This window comes from Rhipicephalus sanguineus, chromosome 2 (genome assembly GCF_013339695.2).
Source record: "Rhipicephalus sanguineus isolate Rsan-2018 chromosome 2, BIME_Rsan_1.4, whole genome shotgun sequence".
Classification (NCBI taxonomy): Eukaryota; Metazoa; Arthropoda; class Arachnida; order Ixodida; family Ixodidae; genus Rhipicephalus; species Rhipicephalus sanguineus.
The window spans coordinates 27421708-27443165 of NC_051177.1; the positions used below are offsets into that span (position 1 = coordinate 27421708).

Genomic DNA, 21458 nt, shown 5'->3' on the forward strand with positions numbered 1-21458 from the left:
CGCAAAAGCAAGAGATAGGTGCGCGATGTCGCGCTTGCCTCAGTAAACATAAATGTACACGAGATGCGAGGATGCTTCGTGTTACAGATTATTAGGTAAATTGCATAACTCACCTTTTACAAGAGTGGCCTCGTCACGTTCGGTGTCCATGGCTCCGCGCGCACTTGCTCCGTCGAGAGTGCACGACGCGACGATGACAGCGCGTTGGCTCACGAAAAACCTTTGCTGGCAAACACGCTGGTTGCTTCACAGCTAATACAAGTGCATTCAACGCTTACAGAACGAGAAGAACCGTGGCTGAACACTGGTGACGTCGAACACTCCGCGCACTCGGTACCACGTGATGCCGTTTTATACGTCACAGAGAGATTCTGGCAGACGGCGCCACGGTATGTGAGGTTGAGGAGAGATGTGAAGGTGAAGAGGAGGAAAGTAGGATGGAAGAGCAAAAGCATAGAAAGAATGAGAAATAGAAAGAAAGGAAGAATGAAACTGAGAAAGAAATAGAGAAAAAGATGGAAATAAAGAGGAAGCAGCGAGAAAGCGAAAGAAAGATACAAACAGCAATAAAGAGAAAGTGAGGGTGACAAACAAAGGAGAGCGAGAGATGGAAGTGAGGGCGAGGAGGAAAAGGAGGACGGGAGAGAGCAAAGCATAGCATAGAGAGAAACAAACGTAGAAAGAGAGTGAAATAGAGAGAGAAAAAAAATAGAAAGGGGAAGCAAGCGAGAAATATATAGAGAGAGAGGGAAAGAAGGGGAAGTAAGAAGGAAAGTAGAAAGAGCCAGAAAGAGAAAGAAATAAACACAAATAAAGAGAGAAAAAGAGAGGAAGAAAGAGAAAACTAAAGAGAAACAAAGAAGACCGCCCAGCTCTGCACAATCCCTCAGACTTGGTACTAAAAGTGCGAAGCTGCCGTAATTTTAAATGCGTGAGCATTTCTATGCAGACTCAGCGAGAAAACTGTGTGCGTCCCTTTGTAACCTAAGATGTACAAAACAAAAATTCCTTGACTGTGCTGGGTTTAGAATCTAAGACCCTAGGTCAGAGTATCTTACCGACTGGGCTGCACGCCCACGCCGGAACATTGTTAATATACAAGGTATTTCACGTAAGGATTAAAAAAAAAAAGTGGTTAACCGCAACTCAATGAAATCAACGGGATATGATTTGCCGCCATGTGGCGCTCGCTGGTATCTTTATATTACGCTTAATTAGGTAATTAACAAAATAAATTACTGAAAATTTTTAATATTCACTATAGGGCCAAGTGCGTTCCGTTGCGTCGTAACTGGAGCTATAGGGCACTCCAAAACGACCGATCTTTTTTTTTTTTTTTTGGGGGGGGGGGGGGGGGCAACGTACATGCTGCGAGATGATTTATTTCCGGCGCTCAAAGAAAGCCCGTGAAATAGGAAATAAAAGCACGTGACTGTGCTCATGCGCTATACCGTAATACAGCGCTCTAAGCCATGCTAGCGAAAACACCGTGCGCACGAACCATCAAGCTATCGCTAATCGGGACGAGAGCGCTTCATTGCTATGTGCCGCCGTTACACTGTACCGCCGTCAGAAATGCACTAACGCGCTGTGAAGCCGCTGCCGCAATGGCGTAGCCAGGGTGTGAAATTTTTTCAGTTTTTCGTGTGTATATACATACAAACGCACGAGGGCGGTTCAATCTCCCCCCCGCCGGAAAAAAATTTCCAGCTACGCCCCTGCGGAATGTTGTGGCCACGGACATTGTTTTTGGGAGGCATCGGCACGGCGTGTCCTTGTTTTTGTTTCTAGCACTTGTCAGCGTCTGCAATGGCCCAACGACAGGCCCATCCCGCGATCATCGAAACGAGTGTTTGTCAACAAATTGTCTCAGTCGCATTTTACCTGGTGTGTACGATGCTCAATGTCGGCTTTACATGTTGTCCGAGAGAGGGCCGGCCTTTAGTCCACCATCACGGAAAAAAAAATTCTTTTAAATGTGTAAGCATATGCCGACTCCAACGAGTAAACCGCGTCCGTCCTTCCGTCACGTAATACCAATCGCTATAAAGAAATAAACATATGACACAAAAATAAAAAAATTCTCCTGGCAGCAGGGACGCAGCCAGAAATATTTTTCGGTGGGGGGGGGGGGGGGGTCAACCATTCTCTTGTTGGTGCGTTTGTACATACACATGCAAATTTGAATAACTTCGGGAGGGGAAGGGGGTGGGGTGCAAGCCCGCGCATGTCATATTGCTCCCGACCGCTTTCTGCCCCGAACAACATGGCGACGCGGTGGCTTCAGCCAGGGAACGCCGGCACCACTCCAGATTTGGTATAACCTCCTTAGCGGCGTAGCGCCCTCTGGGCAGTGCCTATTCAAGAGGAAAACAAACATGAAGAAAAAAAAAACGCATTCCGGCCGTCGGCTTCCCTTCGTCCGAGCAAGGTTGGATCACGTGGTCCAACGAATGCAGCGCCCATGTCTCCAGTGGCGGGCCTTGCGCCCGATTGTTGGATGGTGCGTCGTGGTGCCACTAAGTATAATAATGGAGGCAGGCCACGCACAGCTCTTTTAGCGATCATTTCACATGTGAAGCCGTTTTAGAGATGCCATGCTATATCCCACCAACTGGGTGCAGATGAAAGACCTCATAGTGCCGCAGCATTTTCAGTCACTGATGCACCAGCTATCGGGGCACCCTAAGCAATGACCGAACAAAGCACACTTTAGTAACTACATTGTTTCTTTTAAGACTGCTTACTATAACTGCAATTTTTGAGACTGCAAGATATTAAACATTTTAACATATATTGCAAAAGCATTCCTACCTACGGTCCCGGCAGTTTTCACCCGGAAATGGCTGTGGACTTCCAACTTCTTTATGAGCAAGTTAACTGCTCTGCAACATTCACAGACACAAGTAAGGGTTTTTAACCTTTATTTTCCAATAAAAATAGCTCTTACAGGAACTGTACAAAAAACTGCCACTTATTTACATTTGTAGAAAGACACACACCTAAAACAGAACTAACAGCTCCTTCGTACCCTTCATTTATGACCACATTTGCATGTGCTGCTTTGCCATTGTGCTGTCTTTTGAAAGCTGAAGAAAGGACACTGTCGTGTCTTGTTGGCAAATCACAATGGATGCCTCACTTGCATCCTAAATGGCAAGCACTTTCCTGAAAACAGCCAACCCTTGCACAGAACAACTTTCCAAAATGGCTTTGGTGCACAGATATGCCATGAGGACTCTCGCATCTTTATTGACTGGCATGGAATCACGCACACTTGTCAATGCTCTTTTAATAATTAATCGAACATAGCCCAACATCCAGCTCAATATTACACACCATTATTTGTACTCTTAAAAGTTTTGTTTCATTTGGTTTTTCTTTCAGTAATGAAGCGTGCAAGGCTTCAGTGGTTTGAAAGATTAACTGAGGAATTTGGCCCATCAAGGCAGCAACAGATCTGTCCTTGGCTAGGTTCAAGTGAAGTGCTTGATTATGATTCGCATAACGGCAACCTTACTCATTACAAACAGCATTCCCAAGATATAACAGGTGGGCGATCTTAAATGGAATGTGTCACAAAGGCTGCTCTCTGCTAAAACTATGCTAACGTATGCATTATGCCCAGGAGCACACGAGAATGGAGAAGAAAGCTTTCCAACATGTTCAACATGTTCCAATGCAACTGCTCAAGCATGGCATGCGAGAATAACTGGCTCCAAAGAAGTGTGAATGAAAGCATGCACCATAGCCAGCATGGCAAAACAAGTCTGCCACTACATCTACATCATGCAGCCAGCCAATGTTATGGGCCACTGAAACAGGCATTCATGCATACAGTCCACAGCACAAAAGTGAAGTTTTCTTTTAAGACTGCGTACACTGGATTGCATGATGTACAAACAGATCACAGCAAGAAAAAAAGCTACACAGGCTGTGTGACCAATGACAATGCTTAAAGGGACACTGTTGTGAAAAATGATTTTTCCCATATTAGTCAATCACCCTTTCACAATACCACAAGAATAACTCTTGCAGCGTGAAGACCTTGGTAAGCAAGAAAACGTGCAAAAAGAAAATAAAGGTGACAATGTCACCTTGAAGTTCCCCCCGCACGAACTCTCTGTGATGTCACAGGTATTGATGGCATCTCCCAGGGCTTACATAGCTTTTAATCAGTAAAAATGAAATACACTGAGGGGGCCAGAGACTTAACGTACCAAGGTGCAGGAAATTTTGTTGAGCGAATGTGGTCAAAATACGAAAAACGAAAGTATTTAAATTTGTGATGTCAAGCTGACGCTCATGTGCAGAGATACCCACTGGAAATTTAAAGGGACACTAAAGGCAAATAACAATTTATGTCAGAGTGAAAGCCCAATGTATGACAACTTCTAAAACGGCAATATTATCACCAGCAGTGCCCTACTTACCGAGAAATTAAGCTAAATGTATCACATGACGAGCGCCACGAGTGGGACATTTTCGAAGTGATCCCGATGACGTAGGGAAGTCGGCCTACAATAAATCACTAGTAATCAAACTAGCAGCAGTAAAAAAAGAACATTCCGAGCATCAAAAGACGTAATAAAATGCTGTTTGTTCGTTTCCGCTTGATTCATGGAAAACAAAACCTCCGTGGCGTTGCCATGGGGAACGGCGCGCGTGGTTCAAAGGTTCCGTTTTCACCGAACTGTGCCTCGCCCGTCTCAGTGGTAGTTTCGGGATCGCGTACTGCCGTGCGTGTTTTGCGCGCTCGTGAAGGTCGCTCTGACAGAAAGTTCGACAAAATGCCGCATGCGTGTGATATTGCCGGATGCCCGAATGGTGCACAACCCCAGTGCTGCAGCAAGGAAACCGGTGTGCCTTTTCACTGGGTGCCGCGGAATGAACCCTTACGCTCGAAGTGGCTTAGTGACATACCATTGCGCCAGTGTGCTAAACAGTCAAAACCTCTGCGTGTGTGCTCGCTGCACTTTCGTACTGAGGATTACGAGACCAACCGCAACTTGGTGACGGCTTTGAATGTGCCCATCCGAGCAAGTCTTTGCCGCAGCGCCGTTGTTGCTACTGTGGGTCAGGGTTGCCGTTGGATAGATTCGAAAAGGAGCCAGAATTCAAGCTAAAAGTAGCCAAAGTAGCCACGTCTTTTGCTCTTATCGCCAAACTTGTAGCCAAATGGCAGAAAAGCGGTATTTTGAAAATAATTCTGGTTATTGAACAATAAATAATACCATTTTGTGTCAGCAATAAAATAGCATACGAGCACAGTTTCTTTCTCCTCTTGCCTGGCCTTCAAGCCATAAGCAAGTTGCAAATAAATGAACAATTACCTTGATACAGTCTACATAGAATAGATAGAGTAGTTGCCAGAGACAGAGTAAGATTGGAACGTTCCAGCCAACCATTCAGTAGGAGTATTAATCGTAAAAGCAGTCGTGCTTGAAGTCTCCGACTTCAAGCACGACCAGCTTCAAGAAGGGATATCTGCTCGAAGATGACCGGTCCAGCTTCATTTTGTATCGGATCTCTGTTTTGTCAAGGTCACACGAGAACACACGCCGTGCATCAGCACTACAAAACTGGCTCGTATAGCGTCGGCACCGATGGCGGGCAGCGTGAACAGCGTGCTAGCCACGCGTATGCCAACATGCACGCAATTTCGTCGGTTTGATCTTAGCCAAAAGGCATACTTAAATTTCATCTTTAATTTGTAAGTTATATTTCCAATTTCATAATTTGTATTTAAATTCATAAAACCACCGAATTTTTGGCCAATCCTCCATAGTGGGTGTGAGACACTGACTAGGCGAACAAGAACTTCATCACTCCGTCACGGCAGGCGCACCGCGCGTTGCGTTCAGGTGCCTCGATGAGCACCAGACTCATGGCGGGGCTAAGACACGCGCATACACTGGCTGACGCGTCAGAAAAAGCTTGGAAACAAAGGGTAGTCGTCAGGCTCGCTCGGTATTTTATCTGCAGGTAATGAGAAAAAATGGCCACTGCATGTGCTAAAATAGAGGTTCAAAGTAGCCAGAAAGTAGCCATGGCGCCAACCTGAAATTTTTGTCGCCAGACTGGGTCGTAAAGTAGCCAATTTGGCGCAAAGTAGCCACCAACGGCAACCCTGCTGTGGGTCCCGCTACTTCCGCTCGGCTGCTACTAGTGTCGGCGGCCGCGCAGTAAAAGCGGGCAACGTTGGGCATGGCAGCAGTGACGTATGAGAGTCGTATTTTCAGGCGGGAGATTTGAAGCGCGCGAACGCGATGCGGACCACTAAAAACGTGATTTTATTTCAAAATAAGCACGTCCTTGGCACAAAAGCAGCGCTACGAGGTTTCTGGACCGCTATTTCAACAATCAACGTCGACTTAATATTTGCCTTTAGTGTCCCTTTAAAAACAGACCTTGATTTTCTCTTTTATTAATAAGCCTAGGGTGGCGAAATTAATGACAGCAGAGTTTCCAAATTATTTATCAGTCAAGATTGATTCATTATTTCACATTAGTGTCCTTTAAAGATTTCTGCTTAGCTTGTGGCCCCCCTTTTCAAGGGAACTTGGAACACTTGTGAATTTGACAATAAATAGGCCACTGCACAAAACAGAAAGCAAGGCCTTGTAAAAATTAATGCGCCATGCTTTGATTACAGTACGTTCTTGACACAACGTGAAGTAACAAAAGAGGCCACATTTAAGAAAGTAATCGGTAAAGTTAATTACCTGTAGCGTTAACAAGCTCACTGCCGCCAATAATGTTCTGCAATCCATTACAATATCCACTGCACTCCACTTGCCCATGTATGTATGTCATGACTACCTTTATGTACATATACATACGTGAGTTATGTACATGATGCCAGCGAGCACTGCACAACCATACTGATCCCCTTTGCATGTAAATGCACACATTACAAATGAGATTAATGACAGTGATTCAAAGTCCAATAATGTGAGTACCACAATCTGAGTTTGGCTCCATAAGTATACATAATATATATATATATATATATGCATATAGAGGCATACAAAAAGTATGTGTGCGTGTGTCATATATATGTACAGTTGTATTTACAGGCAAATATTTAAACTATAAGGTACCAAGACATTCCGACAGGGCCATTGGAAGCCACAAAGTTAGCAACAAAAGCACCTGGCTAATAAGGGGGGGCAATAACAACCATGATCACATGAACACACGCCACAACAACAGCACTAAGCAGTGGCGTGAAAAAGCTATGTGAACATGGAAGGAATCATGAGAGAAAAAAAAAAGATTAAGTATTACCAAAGAATTTTGAACACTTGCTGCTATTGAAAAAAAAAGAAATAATTAATTTTGGACATAGAAGATTGCTCAATTTATCAGGCCGAGTATACAGGCTGATGGACATATTCTGCAGACATCAGACTGATCCCGAGTACAGGGAAGATTTCGTAACAGTGGGTCAATAACGGCTCATGACAGCCTCCACAAGTTGAAATACGATATGCATCTTACTTATTTTCTTTTTGCCCACCCCATGAGACCAAATAGCTATGAAAGCAGGAGCAATGAGAGGCAGTGCAAATTCTCGTTAAGAAATACTGAATGTCCTATCGATTTCCAGAGTTTTCATGAAGAGAGTCGTAACTGCATGCAGCGCAGATTCTTTGAGCGGCATCTGTGTTAAGAGTTCCGTGACACCCATTTGAAACAAAACAGGAGTCGCATATACGTACGCAGCATTGTTTCATCACATTTAGGCACGCTGCCAAATCTGCAGAGTTTACAATGTCTTGTGAGCAGTGTTCAATCTTACCTATGAGGCCCAACTTTTAATTTAGTTACCATAGAACATTTAACCAACAAAAAGTGCAAGAGGAACAACTTCTTGCAATTGCATGTAACCCTTACATTAAAATTTTATATTATGTGAGCAATGTTACGAAAGTGTCCTTGTACTCCCCACAAGTAAGTCAGCAGACAAGGAAAACCAAGTTCCTGATATTTACTGACGAAAAAAAAAAAAATAGGAGAAGGGCAGCTTTTATAAGACAAGATATCAAGAAAACAAGGAGTAAAAGATGCCTCGGCACTTTTTTTGTCCAGCTTTGTATTTGCAGGGCCTCAGGTACCCTTTCTTCTTCAGTAGCACATTTAAAAAAATAAATGCCTTGTTTGCTTAAAATAAATCCGTTTCAACACAGCCAACATCCCACTATCATAACAGATAAACTGCTGTTGCTGAATGTTGCAGCTCGAGCTTAGTGGTTGGAGGGCAGTCAAAGTTCGCACACACATGTAGGATATATAACCCTGTGTATTGTGTTACAACACCGATTGCCATGGTGGCAAGACTCGCAGCTGAGTCTTGTGCTTTCAGCAGTGAAGTTTTACAGTCACTGTATCTTGCCACAAGGGGCTACAACAGAGCGAAGGGGACGTATTCTTGATCGATCACTTTAAGCTGATACTTTACTCTCCGCGTGGCCCAATGCCTAGTTGCAATGATTCACTTGGGCGCAATATGTTTAAGAAAAAAAAATTGTGCTCACGGGATAAGTTCCTTCTTTTTCTACATACATCTACTTGCACAAAATCAATACACTGTAAAGGTGACAAAGTGATCAATTGAGAATGCGGCCCCTGGGAGGACTTAGTATAGGAACAGTCCTAGCAGGCTTCTTTAAACAACACTAATTTGTAATGAACCCTGCAAAATGGCACAAGCATGCAGCAAATCCATTATTGCTGTAGTGGCAAGGTCATGCTGGTTGGCCATTACAAGCAGAGAGCAATGAGGAGACGAATAGAGACACAACAGACAGCTACAGTGTGCGACAGAAAACCATGCATTCCACAATCAAGTGGAACTGTGGTAACAGTTTTAGACAATATTACAACACAAAAGCATGCACTTCCACTAGCTTAGCTGCCTTGAGACTCAACAAAAATGTTCAACAAGCTTCAGCATTCAGTTCTGAGTTTAAGTGCTGGAGACACAACTGAATACATTTACACATGCAAAGCGCTTTTTGTTGGCTCCCCCTGAACCTCACAGTCATGCATTTAAGTTTATTATGGTAGTGCTATATGAATAGCAGTGGTTCGGTTATAAGAGAAAGCGAAACCAAGCCTGTGCTACTTAGCTTCCTGCATCACAGTCATTGACACACATTAACTAATGTCCACATTGTGGCAAAAGTTGTGCGCAGTAACAGTGACAATTAAGTACAAGACAGGGTGAGCCACGGAGGACAAACAAAAAAAGACGAAGACACAAGTGGGGAGGGGGACCAGGAATATCACTAACAAAGCTCAAGACGAGAAAGCAACGCTTCAGATTGCGCAGAAGTGTGCATAAATAGACTCTCTGACTACACTTCTTAAAAAGGACAGAATAAAAAATAATCCTGTTAGAGCAAAACAGATGGTGGCAAGTGCATTAGCTCTCGAAAGTGCCGAAAGGTAAAAAACGAAAAAAGACCACCGAGCTTAACTGTCAACTTCATACACCTTGTGCAAATGTCTAAAAAAAAGGGAGAGAGGAAAAAAAAAAGCAATCCTTCACCAGTTGTCATAACCATCAATTCGTCGGAAAATAATGCATGCAACGATAAGAGAATTTCTAGAGGAAGGAAAAAATACAAAAAACAAAACATGGACAAAAACAAAAAAATCAATTATCTGCTACGACGACAAGCATAAATGAAAAGTTGCTGCAAGTGCACAGAAAGCAGTGGCACTAGCAAGACTCACGTGGCAAAATAGCTGAACTGTCATCCCTTAAGGGCCCCTGCCCGTGGTCATCTCTTCACTGGCAGCACAATCAAAACGAAACAAAGCGCCTGTGCATACCGTAGCGGCAGCCAGAGTAAACAAAAACAACGTGTGGAGTGGTCACCGTGCGTGTTGGTTAGCCGGAGGCGGGGGAAGAGACGACGTAGGTGGCACTGATGAAGTGGCAGACAGCAGCTCGCTGAACGAAGACTCGAGGCACTGCTTCAGCTCAGCATAGCTGACAACAAGAATGTTTTGCTCGTCCCGTGACATGAGGCAGATTTTTTCGGGCACGCCCGCATCCAGCTTTGGCAGCGAAGGGACGGTGAAAGAGAAAAAAGGTAGGAAAAAGAAAAGTAACCAGAAACAAAGTTAAAAGGCAGAAGTTCAGGGGAAGATGAAAGCCTGAAGAGATGAAAAATTCTTGAACACGGGGTGTCGCTGGAGCCAACGTATCGGCAAGCGGACTTGTCTTATTCCAGGCAGTAACAGCCTACCTTAGCACATGCATGTTTTGTACTCGCTCCTCCAAGCCGAACAAAAGAGGAGGAAAGGGCAAGTGTGCAAATGGGGATGGGGGAGAAGGAGGGGCCAGTGTGCCAAATTGGGCGAGTCAAAAGGAAAGAGGAAACAGTATATAATAAATAAATAAATAAACAAACAAATTCTTATCACCGGTTCCTATCAGGGTGAAATTGTCTTTGTCAGGTGGTACTCACTTTTGACAACCTTAATACAGTAAGACACATACCTCCCATTCTTTGTTTTCGACATGAATCCTCCACCCCCCTCTTTATTATTTTTTAAATTTTCTTTTGACCCGCCGAATTCGGCATGCCGGCCCCTTCTTCTCCCCTATCCCCACGTGCGCACTTGCCCTTTCCTCATCTTTTGTATGAGTTGGAGAAGAGGGTATGAAACATGCACATGCATGCGCTAGGGTAGGCTGTTGCTGCCTTGAAGAAGACAAGTTTGCTTGTCGAAACATTAGTTCCAGTGACACCCCGTGTCTTCCCAGAATTTTTCAACTCCAAGAAACTTCATTGAAATGGCAACTGCAGCGCTCTCATGCAACCCGTCGGTGCCACACACCATAGTATCACATTTATTTATTTTATTTATTTCAGTACCTTCAGGGCCCGAAGGCGTTACAGAAGGGAGTGGGTAAGAGTATGCATAGTAATAGGAAAAATAAGAGTGAACAAAGAAAATGCTGCTAAGAGTAAACATCGCATTCAACAGCAGCCTTAAAAGCAGTGACATCGGTCAATTGGGCAACAGAGGAGGGTAGGTGGTTCCATTCGTTCGAGGTAGTGGGAATAAAGGAATCGTGAAAGAACTTGGTATGTGAAAAAGGAATGTGTACTTTGTGGGGATGGTCACATCTATATGACATGTAGTGTGGTTTGGAAAGAAGGTCTTGTTTTAGTTGTGGATTGTGGTAAATTTTATAAAAAAGAACAAGACGAGACACAAACAAGAAACTAACAAGAAAATAAAGTAAGGCTACTTTACAGACTCTAAGTGCACCAAAGGGACACAGACGAAAAGGAATGCTGCCCCATTTACATTTACAAAGTAGTCTGAAGGGAATTTTGCACAAAAACCACGGACAAAAAAGAATGAACAAACACGAGACAAGCGCAGACTATCAACTGGAAATTTCATTGTCGAGAACATACAGTGCAAAGACACATGGTTAAGATTAAAGGTTGGTGGTTAGATAATTATCTAACGGTGGTGAGCTTGCATAATCGTGAAACTGACTACCTAACCACCAACCTTTAAAACCACATGCCATTGAACTACATATATGTGCTTTTGACGATAAAATGTCAATTTGATATTCTGCGCTTGTCTCATGTTTTTTCTTCCTTTCTTGTCCATAGTTTCTCGCACAAAATGACCTTCAGAATGAATTACCAACTTGCCCAACGCCCTGTTCTTCTGTTCTTTTACAAAGCAGCATCGTCAACTATTTTATACCTGTGTCGTTAAGACACTATCACATTTGCATATTTGCTCAGAGTGCACAGAAAAACATGCAAATGTCACCATTTAGTAAGGGGCATACGTGTCTACTACACTGCTTTCAGCAAGCCACACATGGTGACATTTGTGACAAGCTGCCGTTATTTGTTTCGTGGCATAAGTTGCTTATAGGACAATGAAATTATGGGGACCACATGAAGTACACCTAGAATATGCCAGTTTCAGCAACATTTCTGCATCGTGAATCTGTGAGGGCAGATACAAAGCAGGGTTTTAGAGAGTGAGGGGCATGACTAAACAAATTCTGCTGTAAAACACCTGCAGCGGTCATGCAGTCAGGTATGCCGACAAGGTTCACAAGAAAGCAAAATTTTAAATAAAGAAAAACAGGAGAAAGATATCCAATGCATACTGCTTACCTTATTCAATGCCTGCACAACATGAGCCATGTCTATCCAAGGCCTGTTATCCTTTGTGACTTGGTGGAAGAGGTAATCTCTGAACAGCTTAAGCATGTAACGGTCGCCAGTTTCAGACCACGATGTGTCGAGATGGAACCTGCACGCCCGCCCAGCAAGCACAAAATGCGTTCATTCACTATGCGCAAAAGAAAAGACTGCCTTTTGCAAGAAGTGAGATGCAGAGACTGCGATAGCTGACAAGTTATTATGTCCAGAAGTACTCAGTGTATAGCGCAGTATAGGTAGCGTAGAACATTTGCAATGGCACATGAACAATTCAAAATCACAACTTATCTGTTTTTGACTGAAGAAACAAAGATTTTTTTTTTAAATAAAGCTCTATATGCAGCATTCATGATGGTTGTACTGCATTCACACCGTGACTAAATTACATATATTTGTGGCGTGCTACGTCACAGCCAACGAGCAAACACATCTAGCTGTGATAACAACCTATGGCAATGTTAAAAAGGAACTTCGAACACCTTCATAACTGCAAGGAAGTTCTTCATAGTGCAATGAACCCACAAAAGTACAAAGATTCTAGAATGCCCATAACTGTGCCGAAGTCGACGAGGAAGACCATTTTGTCACCCGCACCAAGTTATGATGATGATAAGGCTGACCAAAGTAGAAAAAGTGGTATTCCCTAGAGTGTTCTGTTAGTCAAGGAAGAGCGAGCACAAGCTCCAAGACCGAAGGATGGTGCGTGCTCTTCTTCTATCCCCTTCGAGGCGGTGAGTAGAATTGTACACATAAACTATGAAGGCACATCATGAATCGCGTGTTTCTTCAAGTGGCTTGAAATGCTGTGTGCGCATTTAATAATAATATCTGGGGTTTAACGTCCCAAAACCACGACATGATTATGAGGGACGCCGTAGTAGAGGGCTCCGGAAATTTCGACCACGTGGGGATCTTTAACGTGCACCTAAATATAAGTACACAAGCCTCAAAAATTTACGCCTCCATCGAGAATGCAGCCGCCGCGGCCGGCATTCGATCCCGCGGCCTTCGGGTCAGCAGTCGAGCGCCATAACCACTAGACCACCGTGGCGGGGCATGTGTGCGCATTTATACATGCTTCCTAAGTGTACAACTAGCACGCATTTAACTTCATTGTGCTGTGTATTGCCATGCAGGATCACTTTGCTAGAGACGCTACCATGTTCGACGATTGTTCAACATGCTGCGTTCCAGGAGCAACGTCAAGAGTATTCTTTTTCTTCGCTTGAAATGAATACAACCAAAAAACAAATTGGGCATGCATTTTGTGCCTAATATTTGATTCCTTTTATGCAAGAATCGAGTCTGACTAATTGCAGAATAATTAGATATTTAATTACATGTTAATTACTATACTGAAATTTGCAGAAAAAATGTACAGTAGAACCCGGCTGTTACATTCATCACTGCTGCGTTTTCCCGGCTGCTACGTCGTTTTCAGCCGGTCCCGGCATAGCTCCCATAGGATACAATGTATTGGGAACCCCGCTGTTACGTCGTAACTGTCGGACCGTTCCCGTATGATACGTTGCGAAGTGCGCTCAGAGCCGACCGAGTGACTACCGAAGAGAGCGGCCGTGGTGCATTTTCACGCAGCTTTTCCTGGTTTGACCGTAACATTAGCCGCATTAGAGGCGCAAGCAACAGGATCTTTTTGGATTGATGCAAACAAAAGCATCGCCTCCGAGATTCGTATTGCAAAGATGGCGTCTATGACGCAATTGCTCGCGAAAGCAAGGCCTTTGAGAATGGCATTTACTATTGACAAAAGCATAGCCTTTGAGATTTGTATTGTACAAACATGGCGTCTATGACGTATTGCTCGCGAAAGCAAGGCCTTCGAGATTGGCATTCACTTCTGCCATCGCGTTGGCGTAGACTCATCATCATCGTTATTTGTCGGACAACGGGAGGAGTTCGAGCTGGTTGGAGCTCGCATGGTCGTGCGCACAGTTCGCGGTCGGACTCGCCGCGCTGGTCGTGATTGCGTGTGCTTAGTTCTTTCATGCCTACAGCTGTTAGCGTTAAAAAAATCACATACGTTGATTACATTTCTGTGGATGAGGCCGTCCCCAGCTCCGCGTTTCTATCCATCGACTAGATCGCGGCTGAGCGCGCCAATTTCCGTGCTGCTCGCATTGAAATAAAGTTCTGTACCATTAAATATTTTGTCGTTTTTACTGTTTTTCGGCTCTTGCATTTCCCGTCTCTTACGTTTATTTCCTACGGTCCCTTCAAAAACGTATCAGCGGGGTTCTACTGTATTACCTTATTTTCTGTCTTGGGATGTAATATAGAATGCCTTGGAATTATGTTGCATGAATACGACACATTTTCCAACAGTCGATCATAATTCACGCTCAAAGGGGCTATAGAATGTGCCTCCCAATCTTGGAGGCTACGCAACTGGACAGTGGAAGCCAAGCCTGGACAAGCCAGCGGAAAATTCACATGGCGGTTTTCCAAATCAAATGAGGAAGCTTGGAACAAACGATTTTGTTAGGACAATCAAACTTTAGGGCATAAATTCTTCTACAAGATCGGTCGTAAAAATGCATTAGTTCTATGGGAACATTGACCGTGGATTTATGAAGTCCGGAACACCCATCAGGACTGAATTTTTGGCGTTCCAAAAATCCGCTGGCGACTGTTATTTCACTTTTTATAGCTTCATGTCCATGCACTGTGCTTGCTTGTATGCAATGCGCAAGCCTGGCAAGCATGCACACAAAATTCAGTTCACAAAAGCTTCCAATGTGGTTGAAAACTACATTTGCAACCTTACTGCACAGTAATAATATAAAGATGCGAGTCCCCCTTGCGTGTAAATTGCATGGAAAGAAAATACTACCTCACGCACATAGCACGAGATACCTGCGCTATGTAGTTGTACTTGAAAACACTCGCTGTAATAGTTTTATATGTCGGAAACATAGAACAGATAAAGAATAAACAAATGAAATAATAAGCTGTGTCTCACTCTGGTCTTTCACTGACTGTGCCAAGTTTCACAAGAAGCCTGAAGAGCCTTCCATTTTCCACTTCCTGAAAGTGAACAAAGTGCAACACTACATTCCCAACTTCACTGTTGAGAGACATGTGCTTCACAATAGCAGTAGCATGTAAAAAAAAAAGTACTGCTAAGAAGGAATGCATGAGAAGTTCAGCATTTGTTATGCTTTCCTGAAACAAAGCACCTGCCAATGCACACTTACATGACCATTTCATTTATGCAGTCATAATATAACCTATTCTCTTAAGAAAAGTGTGAAACAATTCAAGGAAATTCATGCAAAGGTTACTAACATGAATTTGTCTCAAAAAACAAAATGAAAAAAGGTAGGCCAACAAAACAAGTAGTTACCTTTGCAAGTTCGTTTTCGATGACATCACTCCGCATCTGAGCCGCATCCAGCTGTGTGTAGAAGCGTGCTCCAATCATGGGCATTATGTCATTAATACTGTGCGTACGAGGTGGCGAGGACAGCAGGTACCTGGGTCACCACGAAAGCACAATGCACCCTTGACATCTAACGCACATACCATAAATGACGGCTAGTTTCCTCTACAGACACCATAATTGTTTGAGTGATCAGTCATGATGAGCCCGCACCATTTTTTGCCCAAATGCAAGCACTATACCTTCATTAGCAGGCTCTTAGCAGGCCTACCTTACTGTTAACTTAAAGGGGCCCTGAAATGTTTTTTTAGGCTGCATTCTGCACCACTGGAGTGCGTGTAGTGCTGAATACCGAGATGAACGCAAAAAGAATTATCGAAATCGGTGTACGGTAACGGAAGTTATTCGCCTTCAAACTTAATACCCTAGAAGACCCTTTCACTCTACACTCTCCCACTGATGTCAAAGGCCGGTTCCAATCACCGTGCGCCATATGAATATTATGTGTGACCTGTCGCGTCAAACCAATCAAAACGCCCGGCCAATGTCTTTAGTCCCACGTGATGGAGCGTCACTTCCGACCACAGAAACAGCCACTGCGTGTCGCTCTAGTCCAAAAACAATGTGGTTTCTCCCTTGAAATAAAATTATAGCAGCTTTGTTTTTGGTGTTGACACTCGTGCAATGATATCGGTGCATTCCACAGTTAGAGAAGAAGCGACGAAAACTACACGCTTAATTTGTGTTGCAGGGCCCATTTGAGACATAACAAAGAATACCACCGTTGCAATAAAAAGAAGCAAGGAGGAGTGTGTATGTGTGTGTTTGGAGGGGTGGGGGGTGGGGACAAAGCATGTATTCTCTGCACCAATCAATGGCTATACCCCTGACTTGCTGGCTTGAAATAAGAAGCTAATATCAGTTACTGATATTGAGTTCAATATAAGCAATATTTATTAAACGTTGATATCAAAGTTCCACAATGTATACAAGGATTGCAAAAGTGAAACACTTTTATTCCCATTCTTCTCTTTCTAACTGGTTCTTTAGTTCTCAGAGTACCACCCACTTTTGTATCACCAGGATTAGCTGATCATGACTGATAAAGTGCTTCTCTGCCAAGTTGGGCTTCACAGTAGTACCTAAGGCTTCCTTGTCCCTAACCATGCATAACAAAAAATAAAACAAAAATGTGCAAAGGAGTTCACATACAAGATCAGGTTCCTGAGGTCAGTTGAGTAGTTGCGAGACACCAGATCCATTGACTGCTGCAAGTTTTCGCGCTGAATCGCAGCCATGGTGTTGCAGGCCAGGGCAAGTACCAACTTCCCCAAGGAAACCAAGTCTTCTTGCTGCACGTTTCATTTTTAATGTCGTTTTTGAGCACACAGAAATGACACATGAATATGACATATCAAGTCTCCATATTCTGGGTGCAATGAACAATGTAGCGGACACTTGGAAATGAGAGAATGATTTTTTTTTAATTGTAATTCTGGAGCGTGACATGCCAAAATCAAAATCTGACTATGTACAGTCGATCCCGGATATATCGAACTCGGATATATCGAATTATTGGCTATATCGAACAGTTGAGAAATCCCCTTGAATTTCCCATGCAAAAGTATGGGGTTGGTGTGCACATATATCGAACTCCCGCACAGCGAAACATCCGCTATATCGAACGCTGCCCCGCACCGAAGCCCAGAAAGTGCATTTTTCCTAACAACTATTAATCATTTTTCGGTCGCGTTCTTATAAGTTCAAATCCCTCGTCGCGCACAGGTGACGAAATTGCGTAGCTCTAGTTCGTTGCGCAGCGCTTGTCAATTCACTGGTATATTTGACGCGCGGTCCGCAGGTTTTAACGCATGGGCTAGTGTTTTTCAAAGAGGCTGATTGCCGAGGGCACCAAAATGAGAATTCAAAGTGACTTGGCAGCCTTGTTGTAACGTTTGCATTCCCTTCCTTGTCTCTTCGCGCACGATGGCATGCGGGCCCGCAAAGCATGGCCTTCTAGATCCGCAACCTCGTGACGTATTTTGTTTTCAGTTTTAAAATGCTAATCTCAGAGGCTACGCTTTTTTTCGCATTTCTCGCCAGAGTAGCGGCTGCCTTCTGCAAAGCCACAAGTGCCATCGGTATCGCCAACATGTCGACGGTGGAGAAATGTTTCTTCGTGCAGCGTTGTCTCTTGCAGAATGTGTACTTCACGCTTTGTTCTTGATAAATCGTCATTCGGGAGTCCAACTAAGCATTGTCCCGCTCGTAGCGATAAAAATGATGCCCGGTGCTTGGAACGACGTCAAGTAAAGCACCGTCGTGCACTGTTTCCTTACGGGCCTTGGTTCCAGGTGACGATGAATTCTGCGACTTAGCGTTTCCGGACGCCGTATCGGACGGGAGCACAGCGAGTGACTTCATCGGTGCAGATAACGACGTAGCTGTTTCTTACTGCATCGATGCCGAGATCATAGCTGACGCTGCCGTTGCTGCGGAAATGGACCCGTGCGATTTGAAGATGCCAGCCGCCGTTGCCACCGCTAAACCCTTTACCGCGCCACATAGCTTGCATCAGCGTTCAGCATAAATCACCGCTGTTGTGGCGGAAGGTGCTGAATTTACTTATTTGGAAAGCTTCAATAATATTGACGATGACTTGATGAATTCACGGTGCGCAAGAAGCAAGATAAGTTGACGGACTTTTTTCATGCGAAATAAAGTGCGCTAACTTGCAAAAGAAGTTCTCGCCTTGTTCTTTAGCATATGTGAGCGAATCGTCATGCTCGCGCTTTTTACGATTTCAGAAAACTGTGTCGAGGCTTGCAGTGCTTTAATTAAAGCCTTACATACGCATATTTCGTATTTCGAATTATCGATACAGTCGAACCCACTTATAACGATCCCACATATAACGATCTATCGGTTATAACGACCATATTTGGGTGCGCTTACGATTTTCCTATGCTAACCATTGAAGCTGCGTCCAGATATAGCGAACATTTTTGAAAGCCTCCTACTTTTACAACGAACACTTCGGACATGATCGCGGTAAAAACATGGCGCATACGAAGCGAAAAAAAGTTAAGACATGCCTTCTAAAGCGTGACAGGGGCGCGCGCTCGCGCGCGCCCCGCTCCAGTTTACTTGCGATTAAGATACCCAGATCGGCGAGCACCGCACGCGGATTTCGGATGCTGCGAGCGAGGTCGCTCACTTTCCAGGCATTTCTTCAGTGATAGAATGGCAGTGAGGGAAAAAAATATAGTAGGCAGCATGAAGCCTTGCGGTCAGCTTTCGCACGGTAACCTTTCCTGACGCCGTTCTCTGCTGCTACGACCGCCTGCGATGAACCAAACAATGCCTTGGAACGCAAGAAGGCATAAATGCAAGAAGTGATAACCGCGATAGGTTTCCATCGCAAAAAGGTTCACTGCGTCCCTAAACTCGTCGACGCCACAATGTGCCGCGAAAAGTCGTCCGTCTTTTTGGTAACGGCAGAGACCGGTCGATCGGTGATTACGACTTCCGCGCGATTGCGGCGATGCCTTCGCGGATAAGCATCAGAAAAGAACGAAGGCCAGGTGGCGGCCGTCGGTGAACGTGAAATTATGCCTTATAGCCGACAACCTTATCACAGTCATCTGTAGATACTCGGCTTTGCGTGTGGCATACGCTGTACACTGCGGATTGACGGCGGTACGAGCGCGCCATGCTGCCGTTTGCAAGTTCGCCGCCGCCGCGTCGTGCGATACCGCTTTTTTTTTAAGTGCGCGTCGCTTTGTAGAAACGAAAGTAGCTCGATGTTGTTGAGCGGCGCGGGCACCGAGAAACGTCGATGCACTGACAGCGAGCGTATACAGCGTGTTTGACTAGGTGACAACTGAAGTGCGCCGTGCATCGTCGTGCAGGGCCGCGAGAGCATCGCGGAGACGTAGAGTGCGCGTTGCTTGGAAAATACTTGTTTTCGCCGCGTTGAACGAAGAGGCTAGTCGCCGCACCCGTGCACGGTCCGGAGTGAAGCAAGCACGAAGAACGTACAAACGCGCGCATACGGCATACAGCAAGCGGCCCGGCAGTGACTCCGCGACCTGAGTAGGCGATGCGCTGCAAGCAACTAGCCAGGGATGATCGGCTCCACGTCGCGGTACCGCGCTTCGGTGAAACGGTGTCAGCTCATTGCAAAGGCGGTTAATTCACTCGTGAGCACGCAGCGGGCGTCGCTTCACGATGCGAAAAGGCTTAGCTTGTCACCGAAGGGGTTGTTAGCACTTTAATAAAAGTGCACAAAGAAAAAAAGACGGCTTGGCCGCTAAGCGCACGTTTTTAAGGGCGAGTCCATATACAACGAACTACTGATATAACGACCACTTTTCGCGACACTTTCGAGTTCGTTATAAACGGGTTCGACTGTATATCGAACTATTTCGCGGTTTCCTTCGAGTTTGATATGTCCGGGATCGACTGTGTAAGGCATGTCACAGCAATTAATTTTGTCTATATGGGCTCTGTAGCATGCATCCAATGCACTAAACACAACTGACAATTGACCAGAGCACAACATCACAACACTACTCGGTATGTTGCCCTGATTCACATTTATGAGAACTTCTGATAAATCAAACTTCTGATAATTCTGCCAAAATCCTGCAATTCCCTCGAGTTTGAATTCTGGAGAGCCTACTGTAATCAACATTTATGCCACAAAATGCGCACTCAAGGACATGAGGAACTATACATTGAAGTATAGCCATACTTGCTTGAGTTCTGTAAGCTAACACATCGGAAACAGTGGAGCTCACAGACTTCCAATGGGCCTTTATCAATGGTATTTAAAAGCGAACATGTAAGAGAATTTTGCACCAATCAATTCTTTGTTCTCACTCAAAATTGGCAACATTTTTTTTGGTCTGCAACGTTGCACAAAACACTTTGCAGAGTTGCTTTCTCAGGGTATCTAGGCTTTCACTAGCTAATAACCAATAAAACCAGTATACATTTCTACGCAAACCAAAATGTAGCCAGTTGCCAGCTATTGGAGGCCAGCTTTAAACAGGACGATTGGCATGGGGGGCGATGGCTGATCAAACCAATATTTCCTCCTGCCCCCCTCCACTGTCCTCCTCCTACAATCCCATTGGGCTCCGTTATGAGGAACCCCACTGCAAACGAAAATGTTAATCATGCTCTGCCACCTTAACAGAAAAATTTTGGTGCCACCAGTATCATCTCAGACATGCACCACCCACATAAAGGTTAGGCAAGAGGTACCTGATAGTGAGGCACAAGTGCCTTTGCGCTGGGCACAGCTGAGTCAAAAGTGAGCACATCCATGATGCCACAGCAGTTGAGGCGCAGACGTGACTTGCCCATGACCAGAATTTTGGAAGGCTCAAAGGAACGGCATGCAAGGCCAGCGGCGTGGATGGTACGCAGCACCGAACTTAGCTGGACCACAAAAGCCCAGATAAGGCTCTCGGGCAGCAGTCCAGCATGCTGGCGCAAGGAGCCCAGAGCTGCAATGCAACACACAAGAGCTGACCAAGCAGACAGTGCTACAATCATCAGCGTCACACATTTTTTTATATCTGCCAAAATTAATGCGGTTTGGAGCGGCACAATACATTCAGTTGGCTTGCACTCACTATGCCGCTATCACATTTATTGTAAACATTCACGAATGCATTTTGAGATGCCGCCTTAGTGCAATGTAACTAATTGAAATCATGACTGCCCTTAATTCTTGAACGAATTGAAACACTGCATATAATACAGTCAAACCTCTATGTAACGCAGCATTTAACTCGTTATAACGTCATGTCCATTGAACATCA

At 44.6% G+C, this 21458-nt stretch overlaps 1 protein-coding gene across 1 annotated transcript in view; it reads right to left on the reverse strand.

Annotated features, from left to right (window-relative positions):
• Nucleotides 1-8045: 8045 nt before the first annotated feature.
• The window catches only part of LOC119382593 (PAN2-PAN3 deadenylation complex subunit pan3-like), a 40659-nt gene continuing 27246 nt past the window's right edge, over nucleotides 8046-21458 (reverse strand). The window contains 6 exon segments of the mRNA XM_037650354.2: nucleotides 8046-10071; nucleotides 12177-12315; nucleotides 15205-15269; nucleotides 15589-15718; nucleotides 16837-16976; nucleotides 20896-21140. Coding sequence (XP_037506282.1) covers nucleotides 9886-10071; nucleotides 12177-12315; nucleotides 15205-15269; nucleotides 15589-15718; nucleotides 16837-16976; nucleotides 20896-21140 — 905 coding nt within the window. The 3' untranslated portion in view covers nucleotides 8046-9885.